The 25,524-nt window shown below is 41.1% G+C and overlaps 1 protein-coding gene across 1 annotated transcript; it reads left to right on the plus strand.

Annotated features, from left to right (window-relative positions):
• The first annotated feature begins 1,568 nt into the window (after positions 1 to 1,568).
• GLIPR2 (GLI pathogenesis related 2) lies at positions 1,569 to 25,524 on the plus strand. The gene is made up of 5 exons (XM_068194202.1): positions 1,569 to 1,898; positions 13,467 to 13,575; positions 17,006 to 17,109; positions 24,010 to 24,087; positions 25,041 to 25,524. Exons 1-5 carry the CDS (start codon positions 1,886 to 1,888, stop codon positions 25,199 to 25,201), a joined length of 465 nt encoding a protein of 154 aa, XP_068050303.1. The 5' UTR covers positions 1,569 to 1,885; the 3' UTR covers positions 25,202 to 25,524.

Consider the following 25,524-nt stretch of genomic DNA (forward strand, 5'->3'; position numbering starts at 1 on the left):
ATTTTTGTCAGATCAGAGAAACCCTCTTTTCTAAGCTGCAATTTCACAGGATATGATATGCAGGTGTATCTGGTCACTTTTGAAAATGCTTGGTGCTGTTTCGTACTAGCAGTCCAGGTCCTGAAGTGATGTTGCTTTATAATTCAGCTGAACATTATAAAGATCTAAAACATAAACTGTATAAAATATAACAATCAAGTATGAGAATATAAATGACCATTTCAAATACCAGAGACTCCCACCTATACAAATATAAAATCCCTTTTACTCATTGTCAAGGCCATAGGGTGGCACTGGCTATTGCTGAGCATTGATGTATGTGCTAGGAGTAGTACAGCCCAGTATTACTTATTACCATAAGTTTAGCAGAGCATTTTCAGAGACCAGGGATCTGGTTCATTCAGACTGGTCCATGGGTTGTTCACTCCTGCAAGCAAGTAAAACAGGAGCTTTTTCCTGATAGGGCTCTGATAGTACCAACTCCAGCTCTCCATCCTCATTCTCAACCAACTACTGCCACTTGCAGCAGAGAGACTGGGAAGAGATTTCCTTCTGCACCTTCTCTGACTTCCTTCTCCTGTTCTGCTGCCTGCCTTGCTGCCAGTAAAGGAAAATATCAGGCAGCTGTGAAGATGAATGTGGTCTCACACCCTGCGGTTTCCTCCTCTGGGTGATGATCAGTTGTCCTCATGCCTCCTCTCAGTGAACCCATGAGCTGTCAGTGACACTCCCTCAACCTGTGTTTCAGTCCTGTCAGTGGAACCACGACAGGAGGAGCAGTGTGTTGGTGAAGGGATGTTGCCTTTCCCTACCTGCTGCTGCTACTTGCATAAGAACAAAAAAACCCAACCCTTGCATCTTTTTATTTTCTTTTACTTACCATGGAGCCAAGCCTGCAGAGGTGGACAAAGGATAATTAAATTCTGATGAGCCAGCAGACTTGGCACAAAACCAAGAAGAACCTTGAAATATTGAAAGGCATTGTAAAAAAATGGGAAGCATTAACCTCAGATGATTTTTGTGATGATGAGAAGATGAAAGTTGGAAACACGTAACTGAATTAGTGTTTGTAGATATGCAGCACTTCTGAAGTTAAATCAAAGTATCATGTTCACTGTAGTTAAAGTGGTTAATATTTGCCAGATTGGCTTGGGGCATTTCGATGTGATGTGAAGATAAGTGTGGCACAGCGTGCTTACACAGATGAAATGAGACACACTCATGTCCAATGCTTTTCACAGAAACACACCATCAGCGCGGTTCCTCTTTAACCTGCAAAATCTTATTTTACTAATACCTTCTACAGATTACGTTGTAACAGTGCAGGAAGTGATTCATTTTAGACATACAAATGTAGTTATACTTCAAAGTGCTTTATCACTTTTCTGTTACAACTTTACGTACAGCAAGTGGGTAAAACTTCAGCAGCATTTAGCTGTATGAATTAGCTCCGTGGGCTATGCCCACTGTGGTAGCAGAACTATTTGTCAGCAGAATTTCTTCTCACAGCCTACTCTTATCAGAAGACAGATGCGATTACTAACCTCAAATGGTATGTGAAAACATATGTTGTTTTGGAGCTGCTTGGTTACTGCGAAGGATAAATAGCTCCTGACCCTAACCAGGATCTTTTAATGAAAAAAGAGCGGTGTCCCTATGCCTTATAAAGGCATGGGCAGGCTTATTCCAGCGCTCAAGAAGGGGCGGTAGCGAGTTTTTTTGGCTTTTTTTTTTTTCCAGCAGCGGTTGCAGGCGAATGAAGAAGTTGAGCTGAAACTGCGAACACTTCATCCCGGCACTGAGCGGCAAAACTCAGAACTCAGTCAAGAGAGGAGGAAGCAGGTGAAATTAAAAAAAAAAAAAAAAAAAAGAAACCCACTTGGTCATGGGGAAATCAGGTGAGCAAATGCCTTCGTGCAGTTGGCTGTGTGTTCGCACAAAGTCCGTGCCTGGTTTTGTGCTTGGAAAGCGTTGCTAAAGTGTTCAGTGGCTTTCCTCGGAGAAGGCTGCTTTCATTTGTGCATGGTACAGCCTGGGAGGAGCTTTCTCTCTGACAAAGGGTTGGATTGAAAAAAACGAAAAGAAAAGCGACCCCCCTCCTCAGCCTGCACGGTGTAGAGGTAGTTGTATTTCATACACAGCTTTGTAAAGTTTGTATTTTGTAACCTGAAGTACTTTTGCTTTGCTCTAAAAAATTACTAGGGATCCTGTAGCTTTAAAGTTATTTTGTGTCTTGCTGTCTGACAAAACTTATTAGCCTTGCAGAAAAGCAGCAGGATGCTTCGAGGGCGGTAAGCTTTATCACCCTTCCTGTCGGAAGGATTTAAATGTAAGATTTGGTTACCATTTAACTGAAGACAGACTTGATCAGCTCCTAAGTCTCTCCCCAGCTGTGCACGTCTTCTTTAAGCCTTTCCCTGCTGCTGCTGCCTGTGCTGTTGGTTCTTACCCCACTGCTGCTGGCTGTTTGCGTGCCCTGCTCAGTTTAGGCTGGAGAGAGAGACTTCTCCAAAGCTGCCAAGGAGCCAGAGACCTTAATGAATGCTTAGTGCTTCGGATTTTCTCCACCTTTGTCCTGTTAAGGCCATGAGTGAAAAACTGTCCTGAATTTCGGAAACACCTGTGAAACTGGATGGGACTTTTTGTTCTTGTTCTTAGGGCATTGTTTCTGTGACAAATTAGAGCCTGGTGGCAAGTTGTCTGTCTGTCCTGTGTGTGAACAGTACATATGGGGACATGCTCAGCAAAACCTAGTACTTAACTCAAAACTATAGGTCTCTTCAGAGAAACTTAAGAAAAATCTTTGTGTGTGTAACACTTTAAAGGGCCTCAGCACGGGTGTTTTGTTTTTTTTTTTTTTTAATTTTTCTTTATTTTTAAATGTCAGCTTGCTAGATGAGATCAGAGCTGTCTGCAAATGTGACTGTAAAGGGCTTACTGGTATGACACCCAGTCCAGACAAACCACCTGCTTTTTTTTTGGTAAAGTCCAGCTGCCAGTGGGTGGGTTTGGCCTCATATCCTGGCAGCTAGATTGGGATAAATAACCCTATAACAATTTAAATAAGTGTAGTTGCTGTGAAATATCAAGCTCAGCATTTCCCATGCTAAAAAGTACAAATACCAAATCAGTGTAGTGCCTGTATATTACATTAGCACACCACATTGGGCAAAAGCAATAGAGATACTCAACTGTGCACCTCACAATCCCCAAAGGAATAAAAATCTCATTTTAATGCATGAAAATTGCTAAAACAATCATAAGGCAATTACCATCTTCATTTTTTCCCCTGCACATTTATTGCTGTGCATTAGTTGATTTTTACAAACTTAGGAACAATGGCAGACCAGAAACTCCCTTTGCCAAGGCTTGGGTAATGTTTGCATCCTTAAGTGGTTATACAAATAGAGCTTAAGACCTAGGTACATGTTAAGAATGTTTTCTAACTACTTGTGTAATGCAAACCAATGTTAAACTAGGTCCAGGTTATTGTCTTTGAGCTGTGTGCAATATTTGTAGATGAATCATAAAACTGAGATCCTGTCTTGACAATTGGTTTATTGACTAAATCCCGTCTGCCCTTTCTAGTTCACTGAAGTCTTCAAATTCCTGTCTGAGATCATTCAGTGTGGTTTGCCTTTGAATGGGGAGAGCAGGTGTTGTACAGAGTACTGCTTCCTCTGTGTTTTGTGTGAAATACAAAATATGTTCCCGCTCTAGTACTCTTAAGGTGTGATGCAGACAAATTTCTCTGTACTAGGGTACGTGAACATGTAACAGGTTGCATGACAGATGTTTGACCTCAGAACAGATTCCTTACTCCTCTCCTGGGTCAGAAACGTTACGGCAGAGATTACCTGAAGGTTTAATTTAAGGATGCTCTAATTCATGACAAGCGGGGCCACTACTTTAATATAAATTAAATGAGCAGTTTCTTTAATCTCTTGATTTTGGTAAATCTGTCTTGAGGTCTAAATATCCCCATGCAAAAAAACCCTGCTATTGGAAATATCAGTTCTTCGGTAAAAACTCTCCAATAGTGTTGTATTACTAGTTGTTAGATTATATTTAAAGCAATGTTCATTCCAAGTGTCAGAGCTAGAGACTTAGCATTGCTGTGTTTCATTGGATAGAGCTGAGCGTTGAAAGTATCGGCGCCTCTGACTCAGCTTTCTTCCCTGGAAGCTGCAGGCTGATGAAACCAAATTCATACTGAAGCTTCCTCGTTAGGGTTAGAAAATGCCTCCCGTGGTCATAACTCCTGCAAATACTTAAGCCAAACACGGAGACCCCCTCTGCCCTCCCCAAGGTCTTTTCTTTTCAGACACCATTTGGATTAGTGGGGGGTGCAGGAAAGGAGGAGATGGAGAGCTAGCAGCTCTTCGCTGCCCTGTAGCTGAGACTGCCGTGCTGCAGGGCTCTGACCCCGCTGCAGCTGTGCGCGGCCGGAGGCGGGCTCCTGCGGGCAGCCCTCGCCCCACGGGGGATATCCATCCCTGCGAGCAGCTGCCGGCCATGCTCAGGAAAGCAGCTGGCTGCCAGCTCCACTCCTCCGCTCTGGAGCACGTGGATTTCTGCTGAGCAGTGGGAGTCTCTGAATAGGCTGGGATAGTGGTAGGAAAGGCTGCTAAAAGTCTTATTTCTCCCACTTTCCCCCGGGTTTAACCTCGTGGGGGAAGGGAGCTTGCCCTACTTGCTCCCTACGGGAGAATAGCTCTCTTTATTCTGGCAAGTGTGTGCAGACGGTGTCAAGGTCAGGCTCAGTAAGTGCTGCAATTATTTTACAGAATTTGGTTTTCTTTTTAGAGTTTTGTTTTATTTTTCTGCCGTTTTTCCTTTTTTCCCCCACTTCTGCTAATGTGGGCGGGACTCCATAGAAAGGGCTGGGAGTTACCCACTGGCGTTGCATGTTGAGTCAGTAAAAAAAAACCAGAGGGGCTGAGAAAGTGTTTTGAGAAAAGGAAAAGAGACAGGAACCAGACTAAATGCAATTTTCCACGCTGGTTTTAATCTCATTTAGAAGCATGTGCTGGTTTTTAACTCTTAAGATGCATCTTCAGAGTACAGTAAAAAGGACTGTTGTGTTTTCTGCAGAACGAGCTTCATCTTCAGCTGAAATGCTGACTTTTACTTCAGCATCTTGGTAAGACACAGCCATGGCAGGTCATGACAAAAATACAGTCATACTAGACAAGTGACCTGTTTGCTTTCCGAGAAATTAGATACTACAAGCTGCCAAAATGAGAAATAGTTGTGCTGGCTGGTTTTACAGGACTGGTGAGGATAGGGAAGATGGATTGTTCTAAACTGCTAGAAACTGAGCTTTTGCATTTGGTAACATTGGGACATTTGCAGAATTTGCCAACACAAGTTATTGTCTTTTTCTTTACACCAGAACTGAACTGGAGGTGTGGTGGGAAAATTACTTTTCAAAACCAAAGGTAATTCAATTCATAGCCCCGCATCTCCAGTTGCTGTGTGCAGAAGACATTGGTTGCTAGGTTCAAGTTCAATAAGGATAAAAAATAGTTCAGTAGGCTAAAAAAAAGTCTTCCAGGAATTTGTCAGGCTTTGACAGTATTCTGGGCCCAATTTTTACCTGTCTGTTGAACCATCAGGGTTTTGGTGGGGGAGGAGAATGCAGCAGCCACCCCTTACAGCAGTCATTGCTCCTGTCAGCTGTTAGATTATAACCTTAGCCCCTCGTGTTCAAGGCAGATAAATACCAAAAAAAGTGGGAAAGGCTCAGGAAGAGTAAGATAGAATGTGGTGGTCTGTAGTAACTGAGATACCTACCAAGGTTTCCAATGCTGTTGTGTTGTACGTTAAAAAAAAGAAAAAAAGGCACGAAGAAAGGTTTTATTACTGGAAACATGCAAACCCTGCATTTTCTATCAGTACAGTTGGTAGTGTCTGTCTTGCCTGGGTTTGAATTTGCTTCTGTTGCTGCTCTATGTGCAGGAACAAAAAGTATGAGAAAACAAGTATTTTGATTTTAACTGTTTGGTTGTTCATTATTTATCTCAACAGGCCAGAAGGCTATGTCATATCTCTCTTTCTGTAGAGTCTGTGCTGTTCTCTGAAAGATAAATTGGAGCCTATCTCTGTTCTGTTTTTACAGGCAGATGTAGGCAAGTTCTGCCCAGTCTGTGAAGGTCTGAACAACAGCCAGAGCTGAGCTGGTTGGCCCTGCAGGGGGGGATGAAGTGGGGCCCAATCTCCCTGGTGCAGAACTGGCTCCTGTGCAAGTCGGTGTGAGGAAGTGGTAGGAGTCTGGGGTGTTGTGTAGGAAGACAATATGGGCCTGTTTAGGTCACTGTAAACATCATTTAATGTATCCCTGGAAATGTTCAAGGTCAGGTCAGATGAGGCTCTGAGCAACAGGGTAGAGTTGAAGGTGTCCCTGCTTAGTGTAGGAGAATTGGACTAGATGACCTTCAAAGGTCCCTTTCAATCCAAACTGTTCTATTATTCTGTGATTCTATGAAATAAATACATTTTTTAAAAGATTTTGAGTTATGAGAACAGGAATTTTACCTGTTGAGCAGAGGGATGAAAAACAGGTGATGTAATCGATAGTGAATGTGAGTAAGAAAGATTTCTGTGCCTCCCTGCCTGACTTTGGGTACTGGATAGGTGAGTTCACACACATCAGTGATCAGAAGAAATGTGCATGGCCATATTTCCATGCCTCAGGGAGGTGCATAAGTAAACATACTTTGAGCATTGCCACAGCTATCTTGGATGTCCTTGGCAGAAAAGCAAGGTGGGAGGACAATGGAGCTGATGAGATTAAAGCTAGTTTCAGGTATGCTTACCCCAAACCATGATAGAACATGAATGGTAAAGGTAAAATGCCGGAGCATATCCCAGTAGACGTGGGACTGTTCTATCTCACTTAGATTCTTGTTTGCAAAATTCTTCACTTTCCAAAGACTTTGGTTGGCACCACAAAGCTAGCAGTGCTATGTAAATTGAGCTTGGCACTGGGTAAAAACAAGGTTATGTCTTTTGCTGTCCATCTGCAGAGCATAAGAACACACAGCATCCAAAATATGAATAGAAATATTATTCCATATCAATTCAATTACTTCTTTACAATTACTCAAAACAACTGATTTCTGTTGTTACTCATTAGTGAATATAGTTGTGCCTTATTTTTTCCAATAAATTTCTGTAATTATAAACTCTAAGAAGATACAGCGTTGGGGAAAGAAGAGATGAAGAAGATCACATAAGTTACTTCTCCTGCATAGTGTGATTCTAACGCATGCAGGTCACTTATGGCTTTGTGTTTGGAAGTGCACGTGCCATAGGAATTCTGTGGCAGTTGGATTTAAGAACAGGAGGTCTTTCTGATGGGAGAGTCTCCTTAGTCTTTTAATTTAAAAGGGATAGCAGCATACACATTAGATCCCTACAAATGTTGTCTCTGTGGGTACATGGCATGGTTACAATATTCAGGTGTCCTTCCTGGCAGAATAGTAATAAAAACAACACTTTTGATTGTCTTTCATGCAAAAGGACTGGCTGCTCTGGAGATGATGAGCAGTCAGTTCCAACCTTATGTTAGATGAACACTCCATGGAAGTGACTGCTTGCTGTTCTGATTGTTGGTCAGTTTGGAGGAGACAGGGGCTACAAGCCAAGGTCTTCTCCTCGCACCCTTGCCTCCAGTGGAAGTGAAAAGTTGCTTCTGTCAGTGCTCAAGACCTCAAGACTGCTGATTAGTGCTGCTTGTTTTGTAAATGCCTGAATCAGGGAAGGCTCTGCTGCCTCTCAGAGCTGTGCAGCCTCCAGTTTACCAGGTGTTCCTTTTTAATCAGGGCAGTCAATTGCCTTGCTGTTTATAAAAGGCCTTAAGTGAGGAAGTAATCAGCACTGTCTATTATAGCAAGAATAGGATTTGCAATCAAATAGTGACATGACTCATGTCATTGAAACATTATTGCACCAGCAGCTTTATATTCCCAGGCTGCATGCCCCAAATTGGGTATGGGGGGAAAGAGTGCGTTACATTGTGTGGCACAGGTAATGCAAGGTTATTAAGTTGCCAGTTTGTTGTAGAGCAAGCCGATATTAAAATGAGTTGGGTCCTTGTCCATCAGATGCAGTTAACTCAGACATCTCACTGTTGTCCTGAAGCTCAACCCAATGATAAGCAAGTGTGTGAGCAAATTCAGGCAAAACTGGATGCTGAGAAACATCACAGAAACTTCTCCCTGAAGAAGGATCTCCTGAGCTGAAGAGAAAGCTATTTTGAGCAGCAAACATAGGAACATTCCAGGAAACTACTCCCATTTAAACTAGTATCTAATTATAACTCCCAATTCCTTTCACTTCCATCAGCAATAGTTTCTCTTCTAACTTTTAGTAAGGTTACAGGATAATTCAGGTTGGAAGAGATATCATGTACCAACAGTTATATCTCTCATAAATGCCTATTGTGTAGGATGGAGACCTTGCCCCTTTATTGAATTCTTGATTGTGTAAAAGGAGACAAGGAAACACCACCCAGGATACAATACTTTCTAAACATAGTATGATTTTATCTTTCCCTTCCTCCAGGATTTATACATGGTTTCATTTCTTCTGTTTATTTCCAAGCAATCAGGTAGTTATGTTAGAGGAAAGGGGAGTTTAACACTGGGGAGATCAGTTTTTATGGCTGGAAATGGATCATGAATGGAAGTGTCAGATCCATTTTCCCAAATGACACAGAGCATTAAGGGCCAGTCTTGGAAAATGTTACCGTCCCAAATGGGAGGCAAGAAAGTGCAGTTAAATATGTGGAGAAAGAAGCATGGAACATTCACTCCCTGTGTTACTGCAGACACCAGCTAGCATGAGACCACCCTGAAGCATTTGTGGCTTCAGACCAAAGTGCTGAGTCAAAGTGCAGTAGAACATGGCTATCTTCTTAATATTTCTCATATCAGTTAGACATCCATCACTTCTCCATAGAAGGAATGCTATTCTCACAGTGGGAAAAATTCAGCTAGGGATGGTTTCCAGAGAGTTACATTTCAAGTGTGGATAAAGATTAATAATAAATGTCAATTCTCTTAAAAGAGTCTAGATGCAAATGCTGTCTTTAGAAGCTGGGGTCTCTTTTACATGAGAATTTTGTTTGTTTCCAGTTGGTGAATATACTTTGAGAAGTTTGTCACAATAGAAGTATCAGTTACCTGGGACAGTAACAAAGTACTTTTTGATGTAATTACTTTACAGTTCCCTAAACACTCTAATTATTTTTTCCACAAATCTGTTGGGCATACTAAAAGCTGTATTTGCACCATTCTTATTCCATAACCCACTTCTGCTTCCAGTGTAGAGCAGAACAATTCTGTAGAATCAAGGGAGACTGAAGGGATTTCGGTTTTAAAGCAGAGCTTTAAATTCAGTGTTTAAACAATTGTTTAATTACCTTTTATGTGTTTTCTATCTACTTTGCATCTTTCTTCTCCATGTGTTCTGGCACTTGGCTTCTGTTGTGGTTTAGGAATGGTATTCTCCAGTTTAGTGTTCCCACTGAAACCACCCCAGATGATGCACTGCTCTCTCAATCCCCTCTCTCTCCCCATTGTTGGCTGGAGAGGAGAATTGGAGAAACAAATAGTAAAGATGTGTTGAGATAAGAACAATTTACTGGAAACAGCAATGAGAAACAATTTACTGGAAAGAAGAAGAAAACAAAGAGTAACAGCAACAATATTTATAGAAAAATGTGCAAGACAGGTGAGTGATTCATATGCAAATGTTCACTACCACTCGGAGCTTAAAATAGCTGATCGTGCCATGCTACCTTGACATGGAAGAGACTCCTCTCCCATTCCTGGAAGATTATGAGAGGTGCTATAGAACAATCTCCAGGTCCTAGCTGTGGTCCCTCCTGGCTATTGCAAAAATTGGCTCTGGCCTGGCTGGAAGCAAGATAGTTTCTTTCTGCCTGGGATCTGGGCCCGAAAGAGTAACATGGAAGTAACATGCAGTGTCCTGTTAATATAAGAGCAAATTTCTAGGTATTTATTTTTGGGGGAAGATTGAAAGGTGGGGTCGTTATCTCAATTTACCTCTAATGCACACATTGGGTGAAGAATTTGAGGCTTCTGTCATGGTTCAGAGAGAGATTGAGACAGGCATAATGGTACCTTTCGCTGTAGGATTCTGAATGAGGGTTGTTTCATAGTAACATAGGGCAATCTGGGTTGGAAGAGACTGTTGAAGGTCCTCTAATACAACCCCTAGGGCAGGCATATCTTCAACTACATCAGGTTGCTCAGAGCCCCATCCAGCCTGACCTTGAATGTTTCCAGGGATGGATTATTCACCACCTCTCTGGGCAGCCTGTGCCAGTGTTTCACCGCCTTCATCATTAAAAAATTGTCCCATTCATCTAGCCTGAATCTACTTTCTTTTATTTTAAACCTATTATCCCTTGTCCTGTCACTACAGGCCCTAATAAATTGTCTGCCTCTGTCTTTCTTATAAGCCCCCTTTAAGCAGAGGCCACAATAAGGTCTCCCCAAAGCTTTGTCTTCTCTAGACTGAACAGTCCTAACTCTCTTGTTGATAGCATTATATATTAATTATTTGAAGGCTAAATAGAAAAACTTAGTATTTATGGAAAGTAAAACATTACCAGTGAAGATTAATCCATAAACAACAGGACAGAAAGCGCTGAGAAGAAACAGTATCTCTGGAGATTGATACAGGGCTCATTTTTGAGTCACTAGGGTAGATACTTAGGCATAAAAATGTATGCCTGTTTTGCTAGTCATATATGTGGCTGCTATAATGTTGTGTGTCCCCTGTGCTGAGGTAAAGGCTACCCACAGCATTTCTGCTATGTAGGGATTTGGTGCTTTGTGGAACAATTCACTGTTTTCATCTTGAGGCTCCGCAAGACCAGCAGAGGAGGTGCAGTTGACAGCTGCTAAGGTGATGCAGGTGCAGCTCGTACTGTGGAACACATGTTCAGGTAACTCACCTCTGTTTTGGTGCCCAAACTAAAGCAGAAATGACAGGAGAGGACAGCTCTAACAAGAGGCTGTATGGATTCAGGCATGAAGAGCTCTTCATGCAAGAAAGACTGAGTAGATTGGCACTGTTTAGAGACAGTAAGAATAGAGAGTTCAATTCTCAGAAAAACAAATGTGATGGGAAAAGGCAACCTAGATTCCTCTGCTTATTTTTCCCTGTCACACAAAGTTGATCAATGAAACTGGAAGTCCAAGAGCATAACAGCTATAAGGAATGCTCTGTACCACATCATAGCTTAGAAATTCAACGTCACATGCTGCCATTATCTTAGCCTATGTTCCAGAAGAATGAGAAATAGAGGCAAATAATTGAATATTGAGGAGCAAGCAACTGTATCTAATACCCTCAGTTGTTTTACTTATTAAGGTGTGTAATGATTCATGACCAAACTTAACTGTCTGGCAGTAGAAATAATTTTTTTCTAGCAGCTTAAGCAGCTTACATGAAGGGAAAGAAGTACGTCTCCACAGCTGTTTGGGAAGCTATTCCCATTTGGGTGGGAGCCTGAAAACTCCCATTAACTCTCACTTTTAATGCCTGGCTTCTCAGTGTATGGAACACTGGTAAAATGGAAAAACTTACATGCATTCTGAAACAAATCTGAAATATATCTGGCACTTGGGCGTCCCTCTCCACACATCATCAGGCATGGGAAAATCTGTACAGAGGGAGGTGGTTAGCACATGAGCTTGAGTCACAGAAGATAAGCATTTCTATAGCAGCCACCTTTGAAGGAAGGGGAGGATGGAGGTTCTCCAGGGACAGCATAGCAGTGCCTGTTGCAGCTAGAAGCAACTCGGTTTTGTGCATGACTTGTTATCTTTGTAAGTCAAAAAGTTAGTACAGAGCTACATTGCAGTATTTCTGTTAATATATGGACTGAGCACTGCAAAATCTGTATTCCAGTTGACTTTTTTTTTAATTAGAATTTCAATTTGATGTTGTCATTGAGAGCAAATTATTTGGATAGAAACTTCCATACTTGAAGGTCAGATTGTTTATCCATTTAGTGCTGAGTGGGTGGGATATTAAGTTTAGATGATAACAGCCACAAGTTTAGCATGGTCTCAAGCAACAACAACAAAAAAAAAAAAAACAAAAAAACAAAAAAACACCAAAAAAACCCACACCACTAGTCTGGAATTGAGATGGAACTGAAGAGGAGGAAGGTGGTGGGCAGATGTCACCTGGTTCAACAGGGCTGCTGTGTTATACCAACAAACTGATACCAAAAAGGTAAAAATGTGAGCCTGACAGCATATTATGGACAATATGTTAGATATATGTCCACAGTGACACTTTGGTCAGGAAACAGTCAAACCAACTTCAGACTATGTTCAAAAGATTTAAGGTACTGTATGAAACTGTAATGGCTTTCTTGTATGCATTGGATACTGAGATTATTTTAGGCTGCTGAATTATCCCAGCACTATTGAGGAAACTGGAGAGAACTCCAAGAACAGCCTAAAGCATGAGAGTGAGCTGGGTAATCACCTTAGGAAAATTTTCTGAGAGCAATGTGTGCAAACTGACAGCTCTATTGTGGGGAAAGTGCATCATTACAAACAGCAGAAGAGAACAGTGCTAATACAGCAGAGAATGATTGATTTTAGTTGTCAGGATCAAGTAGTGAGAGGAAGTTGTGAAATCTAAGGTTAATAACAGGAAACTCTTTCTAGTCATAGGATCTGTTTGGGTTTCCCAAGAGTCTTACAAGGAAAATGATGGTAGTCATGCTAACTGAGATATTCAGAAATGAAGCTGATGAGTCATTAATAAATATAAAAACCCATACCACAGTAGTTGTTTCTTTTCTTACCACTTGCTGTTTGTGAACATTTATTTGTCTTGAGCCAAGTAAAGGTGCGTTTTGAGATTTTTATGAATTTGTACTATAAAATGAATTAGAAGAATTGTGCATGTTTCCAAGTACTTGTAGAGATCTAAACATTTTAGTATCTTCATTCTCTTTAGATGGTGCCCTGAATAATACAGACAATTCTTGCACAGAGGGACAGTCGTTTGCATTTTTAATGCATCTCCTTGAAGGACTTATTTGTTGCTTACTCTGAGATTGGAATGGTGATGCAGTGCACTGATGAAAGTCAGTCAAACTGCTTTCAGTTTTAAACTGACAAACTGATTGACCAACCTTAAATCACCTTGCTATTGAGGAAAGCAGTAAGGATCACAGTTTTCTTCAACCTTTGGTGAGTCTGTAGCTTCCCAATGGGAGTATCTGTTAGAGTTTGTTTCTGGATGGAAGTCAGTGGTTCATTTCATCCTGCTGCGAGGTAATGAGCGTACTCTTGTGTTCTTCTGTCTAGCCTGCATCAGGGCTTAGGTACAGGGTATGCTTTTTATGTCTTCACTAATGTCTATATTTGACAGACCTTTCCAATTTTTTTTTAATGTGATTTCAGCTTCCAAACAATTCGCTGAAGAAGTCTTGAAAGTGCACAATGACTACAGGAAGAAACATGGAGTCCCCCCATTAAAACTCTGCAAGAAGTTAAACAGAGGAGCCCAACAGTGAGTTCAGTCCTTTCTTTTCTCTAAAGAGATTTGTGACACTTTTATCTGTTAGGTTTCACTGTTTTTACTGCAAAGACATTTTCATTTTGACGTGCTGATAACCAGTGAAGACTTATTGAGTAGAAAGTGAGGGACTCTACTCTTTCATCTCCTCTTTTTCCATCACATAGCAGTAGCTGGTCACATGGACACTTCTGTGGTCACAACTTCATTTTGTGGTCACACTTTGATTGTGGTCACAAATCTTTCTTGGAGCCTCTTTCAGATGTAGACTACATCTGTCTGCATTGGTAGGTGTCCTCTGCAGAGGGAAGTTGTATAAAACATATTTCACCACTACTTCTGTCAGATGAGGGATTGTCATCTGCAGGAGAATATCTACTCCTGCTGAAATAGTGAGAAAAGAACTTTTTCATGGTAAGAAGTGGTGATTGGTCTAAAATCAGTGGAATCAGGAGGAAGTAAATTCTGATTAACTTATCTATCTCCTAGCCTCAAAAGTAAAAGTGTTATATGTTCTCTGTTCTGTCAGGAAGGAAACATCTTGCCTCTACTCCAGTGTTGAAGTCTGCACAACTCCTTCTCAGTCTAACATCTTCCTGCTCTCTGACTTGAGTCTTCCTTACAGAAATTTAAGTCCAATACTGCTTGTCCTCTTTACTGTAGTTATGATAACCCGATTAATTCCCTTCTCTTTACAGCAATCTTTTTCAAAAAGTAGATTTAAAAATCTTCAATTTTTTTTTCATGCTGATCCTCACAGTACAAAGGAGATAACTGAAGGAGTAAATGCTGATTAAACTATTTAGAAGATAAATTATACTAAATGGTGGGCAGTTTGATCCCTACTCTAGACATAATCTCTCCTTCCATTATCTTTCTACCATAACCACGCAGATTTCTCTGTGCTGGGTTATTAGGAGCCAGTTATACTGGAGTCTTTCCAGAACCTGATTTATTGTCCCAGCATGATGGGACACAGGTGTCACACAGATGAACTGGCTCCTGGCTCCTAGATTTCTCCCAGGTGTTGTGCTGTACAGCACACCATGTAAAAGGCATGTGGACATGACCTCTGGCAGCAAGAAAAATCTTGGTGTTTTCACTTTTTTTTCCCTTTTCTTGACACACCATTATAAGTGGATGCAGTATTCCTAAGATATAGAAAGCCAGTGACTCATCCACCAACCTTGTAATCTGCCGGGGCTTTCCTTCTGTTCTTCTAATGGTTGTTTTTTTTTTTTTTTTTTGGTTGGGTGGGTTTTTTTTGGTTTTTTTTTTTTTTTTTTTGCTTGTTTCTGTTTTTTATGCTTACAGTGAGGAAGAGATTTCATTGACTCGTCAATAGCACTTGTTGGGTCTCAGAAGTGCAACACTCAGTTTGAACAAGTTGGCTTGTATGAATAGTTCAGATTATTCTATCAAATATGCATTGCTCCTCATTTATCTCTAAGTGTGCTGTTGCCCTTGCTGGGTATTTTTAGATCCTTCAGAAATTCCTCACAGCCCTTTTTGGTCTCAGCTGATGCCCTGCTGCGATGAGCAACAAAGAGAGGTTTCTCTTTGCTTGAGGCCTGTAACTTAACTTGTAAGAATTAAAATACTTATTCAGAGACTGGTAAAACTAGTTGATAGCAAGAACAAGCAATGTTTTGGTCTGAATAAAAGACATGAAATTTAAGAAATCTCATAGTTGTCAAGACAGATCTTGTATATTCTTAAATTAAAAGAAGAACTTCACCTTTTCTTTGGATATATCCTATATATATACACCTTCGTTGGTATGTATTTAGGTGCTTTTCTGTGCTTCTCTACCTGTGTTGAAAGTGGTATTTTCTACTATTTTCAGGTCCAGCTATTGTGACAGGTGAACTGACTATTGGATCCCTGCTTTAACATGAGATGAGTCAGCCTCAGCAGGTGTCTGTTTATCTCTGACTGTTATGAAGCATAGGGTGATGATCTCAGATGAAAATCTCATGCTTTCAACTGCCTGAGCTGGAGTGGATTAATCACCTTTTGTCTCAAATCCCTGGCAGCTTCATCCATCTGCAATGTGTACTTAGTCTCAGTTCTGCCTCTAACTTGGGATATGAGGATCCTGAGAAAAATTACAGGACTGTAGAAATAGCATCTAAAGATCCTTTAGTCCAGGATCTTGCAAGCTGGCAACTGACAAGTTTTCATTATTTCTAAATTAATGGATGTAGCTAAATGCTCTTCTTTTTGTTTTGGTGGGAGGATTAGGGCAGAAGGAAATTAGAACCTAATGACTGAAGCACTAGCCTGGGTCAAAATGTTCAGCTGGACAAAATTCATGTCTCTGGCAGATGCCAGTAATTCATGATTAGGGAAGGAGTAGGAGGACAAAACAAATGTGATCCTTCCCCCATTATCTTCTTCTGGAAATTACAGATTTATTCTGGACATTACCATTTTCCTAAGCAGTAAGTTGTATCCTCATTTATTTGTTGCTGTTTTTTAATATGCTGTGAAGATTCCTCCCTGCATCCATACACTGTGAATTTGCCTCTCTCTTTTTCAAGCTCACGTGTGCTTTGGTGCCTGCATTGTCTTGTGGCAATGACTTCTGCTGCACAGTGTGGAAGAAGAGCTTTGTCTCACTTGAATTTTAAATCTATGACTCTCTGTGTTGCCACTATAGGAAATAACAAATGGTCTTTCCCATATCCCTATCTCTCTACTGAAGCCTTTCCAATGTTGAATAAAGAGAGTAATTGCTTTACCCATTATGTTCTTCTTAACCTGTTGTTCTAAGAACACAAAATACATCCCACATTCACACACGTCACATTCTATAGAAACAGTGCTGCTTATCCCTATGTTGGTTTACACAGTTGTTGCCTCAGAGTCTCCATGTGATCCCCTTCTCTTCCATCTTTTTGCCTGGAACATTGCTCTTTTTTTGCATTTTACTTTTTTCTTTCATTTGTAAATGTAGGGGGTTTATGCTTGCTTTGACTGAATTCCCACTTCTATTTTTTTTCCCAGTCTCACTGAGAACATTTAATTTACTCCTGTGAGGGACCTAGAAATGCCAGGATCTGGTACTTGTAGCAATTGCTGTAGGTACTTCCCTTTCCACCCACAGCTGTGGCTGAGGATGGCCGTTGGATTTCCAGGTGCTGGTTAAAATGTGGTGCAAGGGGATCTGCCCTTTTGAGTTCTTCTAGGCCCTTCTCAGAATTTATACAGGTACTCATGAAAGAGAGGGAAAATTTGTTTTTCCTTTGCCTAACTCATTGATCTATGTAACCTTAAAGCATCTCTGGCTTCAGGGCTTTGCAACTTGACTTTAACCCATCGTCTTCCAGCACAGTTCCTTGCTTGCATATCCTTCTCTTCCTTCTCCTTTCTGCTCATTGCAGCTGTGGTCCCTAACTCAATGTGTGGATTCCTTTGCTAGGTATGCAGAAGAACTGGCTACTACGAGGGTCCTCAAGCACAGCTCTGAGTCTGCTAATGGGAATTGTGGAGAAAACCTAGCATGGGCATCCTATGACCAATCAGGTGAGCTCTCTTCACTTGTTGTCTCACAGGCACCTGACAAATGCCTTATCTTAAGTACTTTGGCTTGCATCTGGTAGCAAGGGTGCTGGAGTTTCCTCTACTTCAAAAATGTATCCAGCATAGCCCAGCCCAGGTTCCCTGGGGACAGGTTGGTGGTTTCCAGTCACCTATGTGTCCTGAGAGCAAGAAGCATATGTGGGCACAGAGGGAGTACGGGATTGTGGTGGTGTGTTATGTCCCTTTGGAGGCAGGACTTGGCAGCTATTGCTGCTCCCTGTGTCCCTGCTGTGGAGCTGTCTTTAGTGGTACTCGTGTGTCCATGCAGGAGAGAAGGAAGTCGACAGTGCCTCCTACTTCACCTTTATCCTTAAATTTGTCCCAGCCAAAGAGAGGTCTGCCCACAGCTCAGCTGTGATGAGGGAAGTGGAAAAAATGTCTCTTGCACACTGCACAGCAGTTCCTGTTTTTAGGGGCAAAAGCAGGAGACTGGACACCAAAGTGACAGTGGCTAATGTCCTTCCAATCTGTCAGGAAACAGCTTTATGTCCTTTTTCATTATTACATTTTTGAAGACTGTTTTACTCCATGTATTTTCTGATTGTAAATGTAATTTGTAACTGGGAGCCTTTGGTTTGAGTGCCCCAGGAGCTGAATTTTGGTCAGGCGGATAGCCTGTAGTGACCCCTCAGCTGGAGAGAGATTCAGTAGGCTCTTCCCTCCTACCTCCTTCCAGTGAGTAGGGCTCATGCCTCAGCCTGCTGGGACAGCAGGTGGGATATATTAAAAGTGACCACTTGCTTTCTTTATTCCAATCTACCCCTGGAATTTCCAGCCCAGCCCCAAAGAAACAGAAGCTCTTTTCTGTAGGCTGGAGGCTCTGTTTGAAGGACATGGAAATTTTAGTGAGTTTTAGATCCAGGGATGCTGTTTGGTTCCTCTTCAAGTGCCAACTCTAGTCCAAATTTTCATGTTGAAAAAGAAACCCATGGTGGAAAAATACAATTTGATCTGCTCATATTTGGCATTCTGTCCTTTGCAAGGGTGTGAGGAAAGGATTCAGAGCAGCATGGGAAAACACAGATGTATGGCAGAGTTTGCATAGTGGCTATGACTCACTGGCTGAGCTTAGCTCTTTCTTGTTTGTGTTACTGGCCTGTGCTCCTTCCCTTGGGGTTAAAGCCACAGAATTCCCTTTTAGAGAGCTAAAAACATAACACACAAATCCTTGTACAAAATGTCTGTCTTTTCTCTGTATCCAGTCTGTTTTCTTCAATGCACAGTTTCCTTACATAACTTTCCAGTTTTGAGAAGTTTTGCTGGTTTTTATCCACAGGATTAAATACCATGTTGAGAAAGTTAAGCTACATCCTCTTTTGTTCTGTGAAACATTTCTACATTTCCAATGCAACAGGATCACTCGAAGTACCAGAATGAGAAAGCTAGTTCTTCAAAGGAAGTTATTTTCTCATCTAGGCTTAGTCTTCACCTCTGTGGAGTTGGTTCATTCTTCCTCTTTTTCTCATATAGTTCCCTCTGGATAGTTAATTTGTATCCTGCTCAATGAGGCTGAAATTTGGATTAAGACATCCATTCAGGGACTTAACAAAGGCAGGCAGTGTCTTCTGGTTTCTTTCCCAGATAAAGTAAGACTCAATAAACCTCTAGAATACTCTGTATTCTCTCTCAAAAAGTGATGCTGTTGTTTATTTTGGCTCTTGCTGAGTTCTGTAATAATGCCAGAAGATGCATTTCTTGTTTCAGGGAAGATTTAAGCTTTCAACTATAAAGCCTTTTAATATGACTCCTCTCTTGGTACAAGAATACCTTGAATTCTATTCAGGATTTTAGAGTTACATAGCCTAAAGCTGTTGCTAGAAATATGTTTATCCCTGTAATCCAAGAAAGAGCTGACAGCTGTTTCCTCCCTCCAGTCCTGCAGGAACTGCTCTGTGGCAGACTTTTCTTTGTCTGTTCAAATAAGTGAGCTGTCATCTGCCACTAATGCGAGAGACTGCAGCCTGCCTTGGCAGCTGTGCTATGTCAGGCTTCTCAGGATGCCTCATCTCTTTTCTCGTGTGTTGGGAGGCTAAAGGCAAGCACTGCATGTCTGAATTCTGTTTGGGATGGCTGGTGTGGCTGAGAAGAACATGCGCTCTTGCTGATGGAAGCACTGTGGTTTATAAACTCTGGAGAATTTTTAAGAGAAGTCCAGTCAGCTATCCCCCAAATCTGTCGTGGGAGGAATCTGGGTCTCCTAAGGTTGGGACTAGTGTGCAGAACAGTACCAGCACTGTCTGTCCAAGCCCTGGAGGAGTGTGCTCTCACTGAAGGCCTGCCTTGATGTATCTCTTGCTGCCTAACACCAGGCTCATACAATAGTGTTAAATAAAGTAAAATGAAGTAAGGACCTGCATGAGGGATGTTGAAAGCAGAGAATTACTTCCAAAAGCCATTGGTATGGCTTTAGTCTAGGTAGATATTTTACTTCAAAGACAATGTTAAATCTACCCTCTTTCCCCTGACTGATCGAAAGAATGTTGTGAAAACTTAGTTTTTAAGTAGATCACCAAGGTGCTGTCCAATTGCAGAGAAATATGGTCTATGTGATTCTATTAGAATGTTTTTGGCAACTTAGTGGGATTACTTGAGGATTTAAGCATTCTTTGGTATGAGGAGAAAGAGTAAGGCTGGGGCCAGAGAAATTAACTGGGCCCAGTTGAGGCGAGCTAAATACAGGAATAGGGCTGCCACAGCATTGTGTTTCCAGTGGTGAGGCTGGGAATGTATGTCCAGTCTTACACAGGTTGGGAATGTGTTTCCAGCTTTACACAATATATCATGGATATGTGTTTATGTGCAGAACAGCACAAATAGATGCAGTCAGTATTAAAATGAACAGCACCAGTGGCCTCTTCCTCTTTCCTTTTCCATCTGATTCCAATATATGTTCCAATATATGTTACTGGAGTATATATAAGTAAATTAATGTCGTATATAAAAATACAAATACCTATTTCTCAGTAAATGATTTAAAAGTAGATATAATGTATATTGTATAGTGTTAAATTACATGTTTTTATATATATGTACATAATAGAATTCCAGTGTGGACCCCAGCAGTAACTGAGCTCAGACACTGTCTGCCCAGTAGCTGTCCCCGGATCCCAATCTCCCCAGTAGCTTGCACCTGGACACACCAATTCCTGAGGCTGCAGTTCCACTCCAGTCACCAGCACAGTGCATCTCACACACGCAGGTCCCTGGCTGCTGACCAGAACCCACCCTGCAGTGGCCATACACTTCTGCAGCTCCCCCCAGAGCACTTCACCTGCTCACCAGCTGGTCCCTCTCGTGCTTTGCCGGTGCTCCAGTTGCTGACACCACACAGAGGTCCCTGCAACCCTTAGTCTGGTGCCAGTTGTTGGCACTCACACCCTCAACATCCACACAGAATAGAGTTCCTCACCCAGGAGAATAGCTAAAAATGACATTTAATGAGACAACAGCACAGCTGATGAGATGCAGAGCATGGCCAAGTCACTGCTTACACATGCAGTGGCCCCTTGCTAATAAGAGGGACATAATTTAGACTGTTAGTCCTATATATGGACTGAGCCCACATGGTCACTCCTCTGACCCTCTGAGGAAGCTTGAGGCGCAGTCAGTGTGGCCACGTAGCAAGCATGTAGTTTGTGCAAATAAAATCCAATCACTGTGCTGGTTCTGGTCCTAGTCTTGGGCAAAACTGTACTTGGATATTAGTTCAAGGATTGTTGCACCAAGTTTCACTTGAAGAAGATTGTCCATCATGACTGAAACTCATTAGATTGAGATTCAGCCTGCTCTGAAATGAACATCTAGTAAGCCTAGCTGAGCAGGTCATCAGTGAGCTATCGCTCACTGGGAGAAGGGTGGAGTCAAACCTTGTTGCCATAGTGAAAGTGTTGAAACTCTGAGTGTAGTTTACAGCAGTGCAAAGAGGAAGGGTGATTAAAAATCCCAGCAGAATATTTAATTATCAGTTCCACAAGAAGAGCAACAGAAGAGAAGCTGCAGTTCTGACTGCAGGGCACATCCATGTGCTTCTTGAGAGGAGTAAACTTTATCATTTCTGCTCTGATCAGTAATGAGGAATCTGAGCAATTTCTTTTCTGCCTTTTTTCCTTCTGACTGAAAAGTATTTTGAACAGCAACCAACGTCCTTTGCTTTGGGGGAACTTTGGGAGCATGGGGAGATGTTTTCAATGAAACATTGAAAAGCAATCAAAACGGACCCTAAATATGACCACATAATTTATTCCATAATACATTTAAATGGGAATATTGTGGTCAGTTTTCTCAACCTGTAAGTCTGAAGATGCAAGTTGCTGCTAAAGCAGGTAGGCTCAGTGCACTCCTGACCCTTGTGCTATTTTCTCTCTGGAAGCCTGGAGGTCACTGGGTTCAAAACAGGGGTTTTCCTTGGTCCCCTGTGTGCTAGTTGTCACTTTCCACACTGGTTTGGCTTGTGTCCCACCAGGGCATTGTCTTTGCTCCACAAAGGGCAAAGAATCAGAATAAAAGTATTTCACAGGAAAGGGAGACAGTTTAATCACTAGGTACCTACCTGTCTTCTCATGACGTAATAACTTCCACTTTGGATTCCCCCTCACTTCCTGTGCCATGTGACAGATACCATTCATTGCCTTCACTTACAGGACACTTCTGTAACATTATTTCAGGACAGAGTTTGTCAAAAGTTGCCTAGTCCTTTGGTGACCTTCTCTTTTGCTGGAAAAAAGTCAGTCTTTATTTTCTCACGGTTTATGAGGCCATGACTCTTTTAATTCAAGGATGATGACAGCAATGCTATATAATGAAAACTTGATCCAGCGTGTGAAAAATGGAGAATAGTGATCAGTTTCTCAGCTTTAACTGCCTGGCCTCAGTCAGTTGAAAGCTTTCATCCTTGAAATCTGGGAATTAACACATGATAGACTGTGCTGTCCAACTATGTTCATTGTCTTTCAGGTACAGGATTGAGGCAGTCTTACCTGATGCCATTTCTATCTCTCTTGAATTAAAAAGTAAACAATTTTTAAAATTATAGTATTCTTTAAATTAGAAGCAAATCAATTACAAAGAAAAAGTGTTTGTCAAAACTTCCATGTGCCCTGCAATACTTGCATTATGGAGATTTTAAGTTCTGTAATGTGCAGCCTAGGCACACTTCTCAGAGCTCCAGTAAGCAGAGTAGGGGTGACTTTCTCTTTAAATACTGTTTATACTATATCACACTGATACATTAACAAAGGGAATAAAAAGCTGGCAGCAGTGAGAATGCAGTCCTATATCTGCTAAAATCTTGCTTATGTACTATAGTCACTTCAGCACTACTACACATAAAATACATGGGCTTCATAAGGCCTGATATGTCAGCAGTCACCTTCTGTACTTCTGTTACACCCAGCTTACCACAAACCCATCTAAATCCTTCATAGCTATGAAATGTAGAGTGGGACAGGATGACCTGATTGGTTTGTTGTGTGTTTTTTAACTATGTGCTTTTTCTTTTCCCCTTGTATTGCATAAAGGTCACTATTTTCACTTTCCTTTAGCCTTCATTTTAGCTTTAGTGTGAGCAAGAAATGAGCAAATAAGTATGTGTTACATACTTCAACCATAATACAGGTCTACTGGGTTTGTTTTTCCGGTGCAAGGAGAGAAGGAAAAGAAGAAACCAAATGTTACTCCTGAAACTTTTACTTTGGGAGGCAAGAGATGTTTTGTTACCTTTCTATGTAGAAAAAAAAATTACTCTACTAAGCACTACTGCTAACAACCAGTGTGGCATATAAGTTCATAGTACTTCGAGTTCATAAACCTCTCTAGAGATAGCATTTCACTGAATATTTGTTTATCAGCTAGGGCTCTGACAACTGGCTTGCCAGGCTAACAGCATTATCCTTTTAGCTGACTTCAGTCATAACAAACTGAAGTTTAAATAAGTTAACTGTGTCTGACTTCCAGAAGTGCACAAGTTTAAGACTTTTGCTGCAAAATAGCAAAGCATGACTCATTGCTCTTCTGCAGCCAACAGTCCACCAGGGACCAGCATTCTTCATGATGGCAGGCTTAACAGCTTTGGCAGCTTGCTTTGAAATCTCCTGGCCTTGTGTGGATGATACATCCTGGAATGCTAAGCAGAAATTTAATTATCGAGGTTGCTCAGGGAAAAACCTGACCCCTCTCATCCCCCTGGTGTTTTGCACAAGAATTTCCTAACAACCAGTAATGGAAAACAAGTAACATTTGACATTTGTCTGCATTGCATCTGCAGATTTGGGTCTGAGCTACGTCCCTGGCTGTAGTCATAGTCCTTATACAGATGTTGTCAGGGAAAGCCTTGTGTGGGATGAGACAATGCTGGACACACAGGCTTCCACATAGAAACAGCTCCTAAGTATGAATATTTGCGGTTTCTGTAGTACCCCAGATTATACTGCCTCAAAATGGGCCTTCACAATGGCTTTAGTGCTAGGTAGAAACCACTAAAAATAAATGCAGTCAGAAACCAGAAATATTCAATGCTGGTGAGAACATGGGAAACTAAAAAGACATCAGAAATTTAATTTTTCTTTGGTTTACCTGGAGCTGGAAGGGGTAAACATCCACAGGTGTGGCCTTTTGCTTAGAAAACCTGGCACACTTAAGCATTTTCAAATACATTTCAAGAGGAAGAAGCTGGTGCAAGCTGTATGTATAAGCCTGATGACAGGAGCACTTATCCAAGATGAGGCAGATGTGTCTTCATTACCTTCCAAGCTGAAAGTTACAGAAGATCTTACTGGCCAGGCTGTAAGTGAGCTACACTTTTCTGTTTATGTCATGATTCTGCAGCACATTTCTTTTGTCTTTCAGGAAAAGATGTGGCTGATAGATGGTACAGTGAAATAAAAAATTACAGCTTTCAAAACCCAGGGTTTTCTTCTAGGACAGGTAAGTTCAGACTGGGAACTGTCTCTTCAAAAATGAAACTTCTACTATTATGCTAAAAACTTTTACAAAAGTGTAAAAAAACCACAAGAAATTAGAAAATAAGCAAAATTTGTAGGGATTTTTTAGTACTGCATTTTTCCTCTGACTTTACAGTTTTGAACAGGCAACTTATTTTTAAGGCAAATTAATTTGTAACAAATACTAAATTGGAATCATATAGGAGTCTTACTAAATGTACTGTGCTGTTTACATTGACATGAGACTTCTGCTGAATTATATCACTCTACTCACAGAGATCACTTCAGCTAATTTGGAGACTGGGAACCGGTCATTGGCTGCATATTAACAATCTAGTGCAAAATGTATTTGAGAATGTTGTTCCTTAAATAATGCTCAAGCAGGAGAGGTACCTGACCTTATTTCAGATTAAGAAAATGACACTTTTCTCCCTGACTTTGGGATTGGCCTATGCATAGTGGGAGCAGCAATGTAGGGGTGGCTATTAAACTAGGCAGAAGGAACAACAAAAACAGTGGGGTTTTTTTAAGAGTTGCGCATGCAAACACATGGGGGAGTTATGAGGCAGTTAAAGCAAATGAATAATAGTCACTCCCAGAACTGCTGTTCACACTGCAAGGAGTACAGTGATATCATTGTCAAATTTTACATCAGATACTTATCAAACTACTTCTTTCACGATTCTCCTGCTACATGTTCTTATTTGGATACAGAACATGGAAATGGGAATAGTAGTATGAAAACAGATCAGGTTAGGAGTTTTCAAGACAAAATGCTAGAGTTAGGGTTCCTTTTCATGTCCTTAGCTTGTTCTCATGTTAGACAAAGAAGCAGCTGTATATTGTTCTTTATTCCCCCAGCACCTCACATGTTAAAGGAAATGTTACAAATTTAGTATCTAAAGGGAATGTTTATGTTTCTCTCTCTTTCTTCAGGTCACTTTACAGCAATGGTTTGGAAGAACACAAAAAAGATGGGAGTTGGAAAGGCATCTGCTAGTGATGGCTCAACGTTTGTGGTGGCTAGATATGATCCAGCTGGAAATGTAGTAAATCCAGGCTATTATGAAGAAAATGTTCTTCCTCCAAGAAAATAACTTTATTTTTTTTAAGGTAGTCTTATTGCTTAATGACAAGTGAACTTGGATTTGGACCTAACAGTGTTGAAATGAAGCCCAATTCAGTGAAATCTCCTGTTTGATACTTCTGTTCACGTCTCAGTGTGGAGGAAGCAATTACATTTTGCTTGAGTCAATCTGCACATCAGGCCCCTTCTGTTTCTGAGGGAACCTCAATTTATTTGAGGATGAACTATAAGCAGCATTTCTGAAGGAAAAAATGGGTAAGATTTTTTTTAATTGTTTGCATGAGCTCTGTGTTAGCATGTGAGTAAGCACATGTTGGATGTCTTTTTTTTTTT

The sequence above is a fragment of the Anomalospiza imberbis genome, chromosome 1 (genome assembly GCF_031753505.1).
Source record: "Anomalospiza imberbis isolate Cuckoo-Finch-1a 21T00152 chromosome 1, ASM3175350v1, whole genome shotgun sequence".
Lineage (NCBI taxonomy): Eukaryota > Metazoa > Chordata > Aves > Passeriformes > Viduidae > Anomalospiza > Anomalospiza imberbis.

Excerpts from the sequence above, each read along its gene's own strand:
- GLIPR2 (XM_068194202.1), top strand. Across the intron at positions 13,576-17,005 it reads TTAAACAGAGGAGCCCAACA|GTATGCAGAAGAACTGGCTA; the intron begins GTGAGTTCAGTC and ends TTCCTTTGCTAG. Across the intron at positions 17,110-24,009 it reads GGCATCCTATGACCAATCAG|GAAAAGATGTGGCTGATAGA; the intron begins GTGAGCTCTCTT and ends TTTGTCTTTCAG.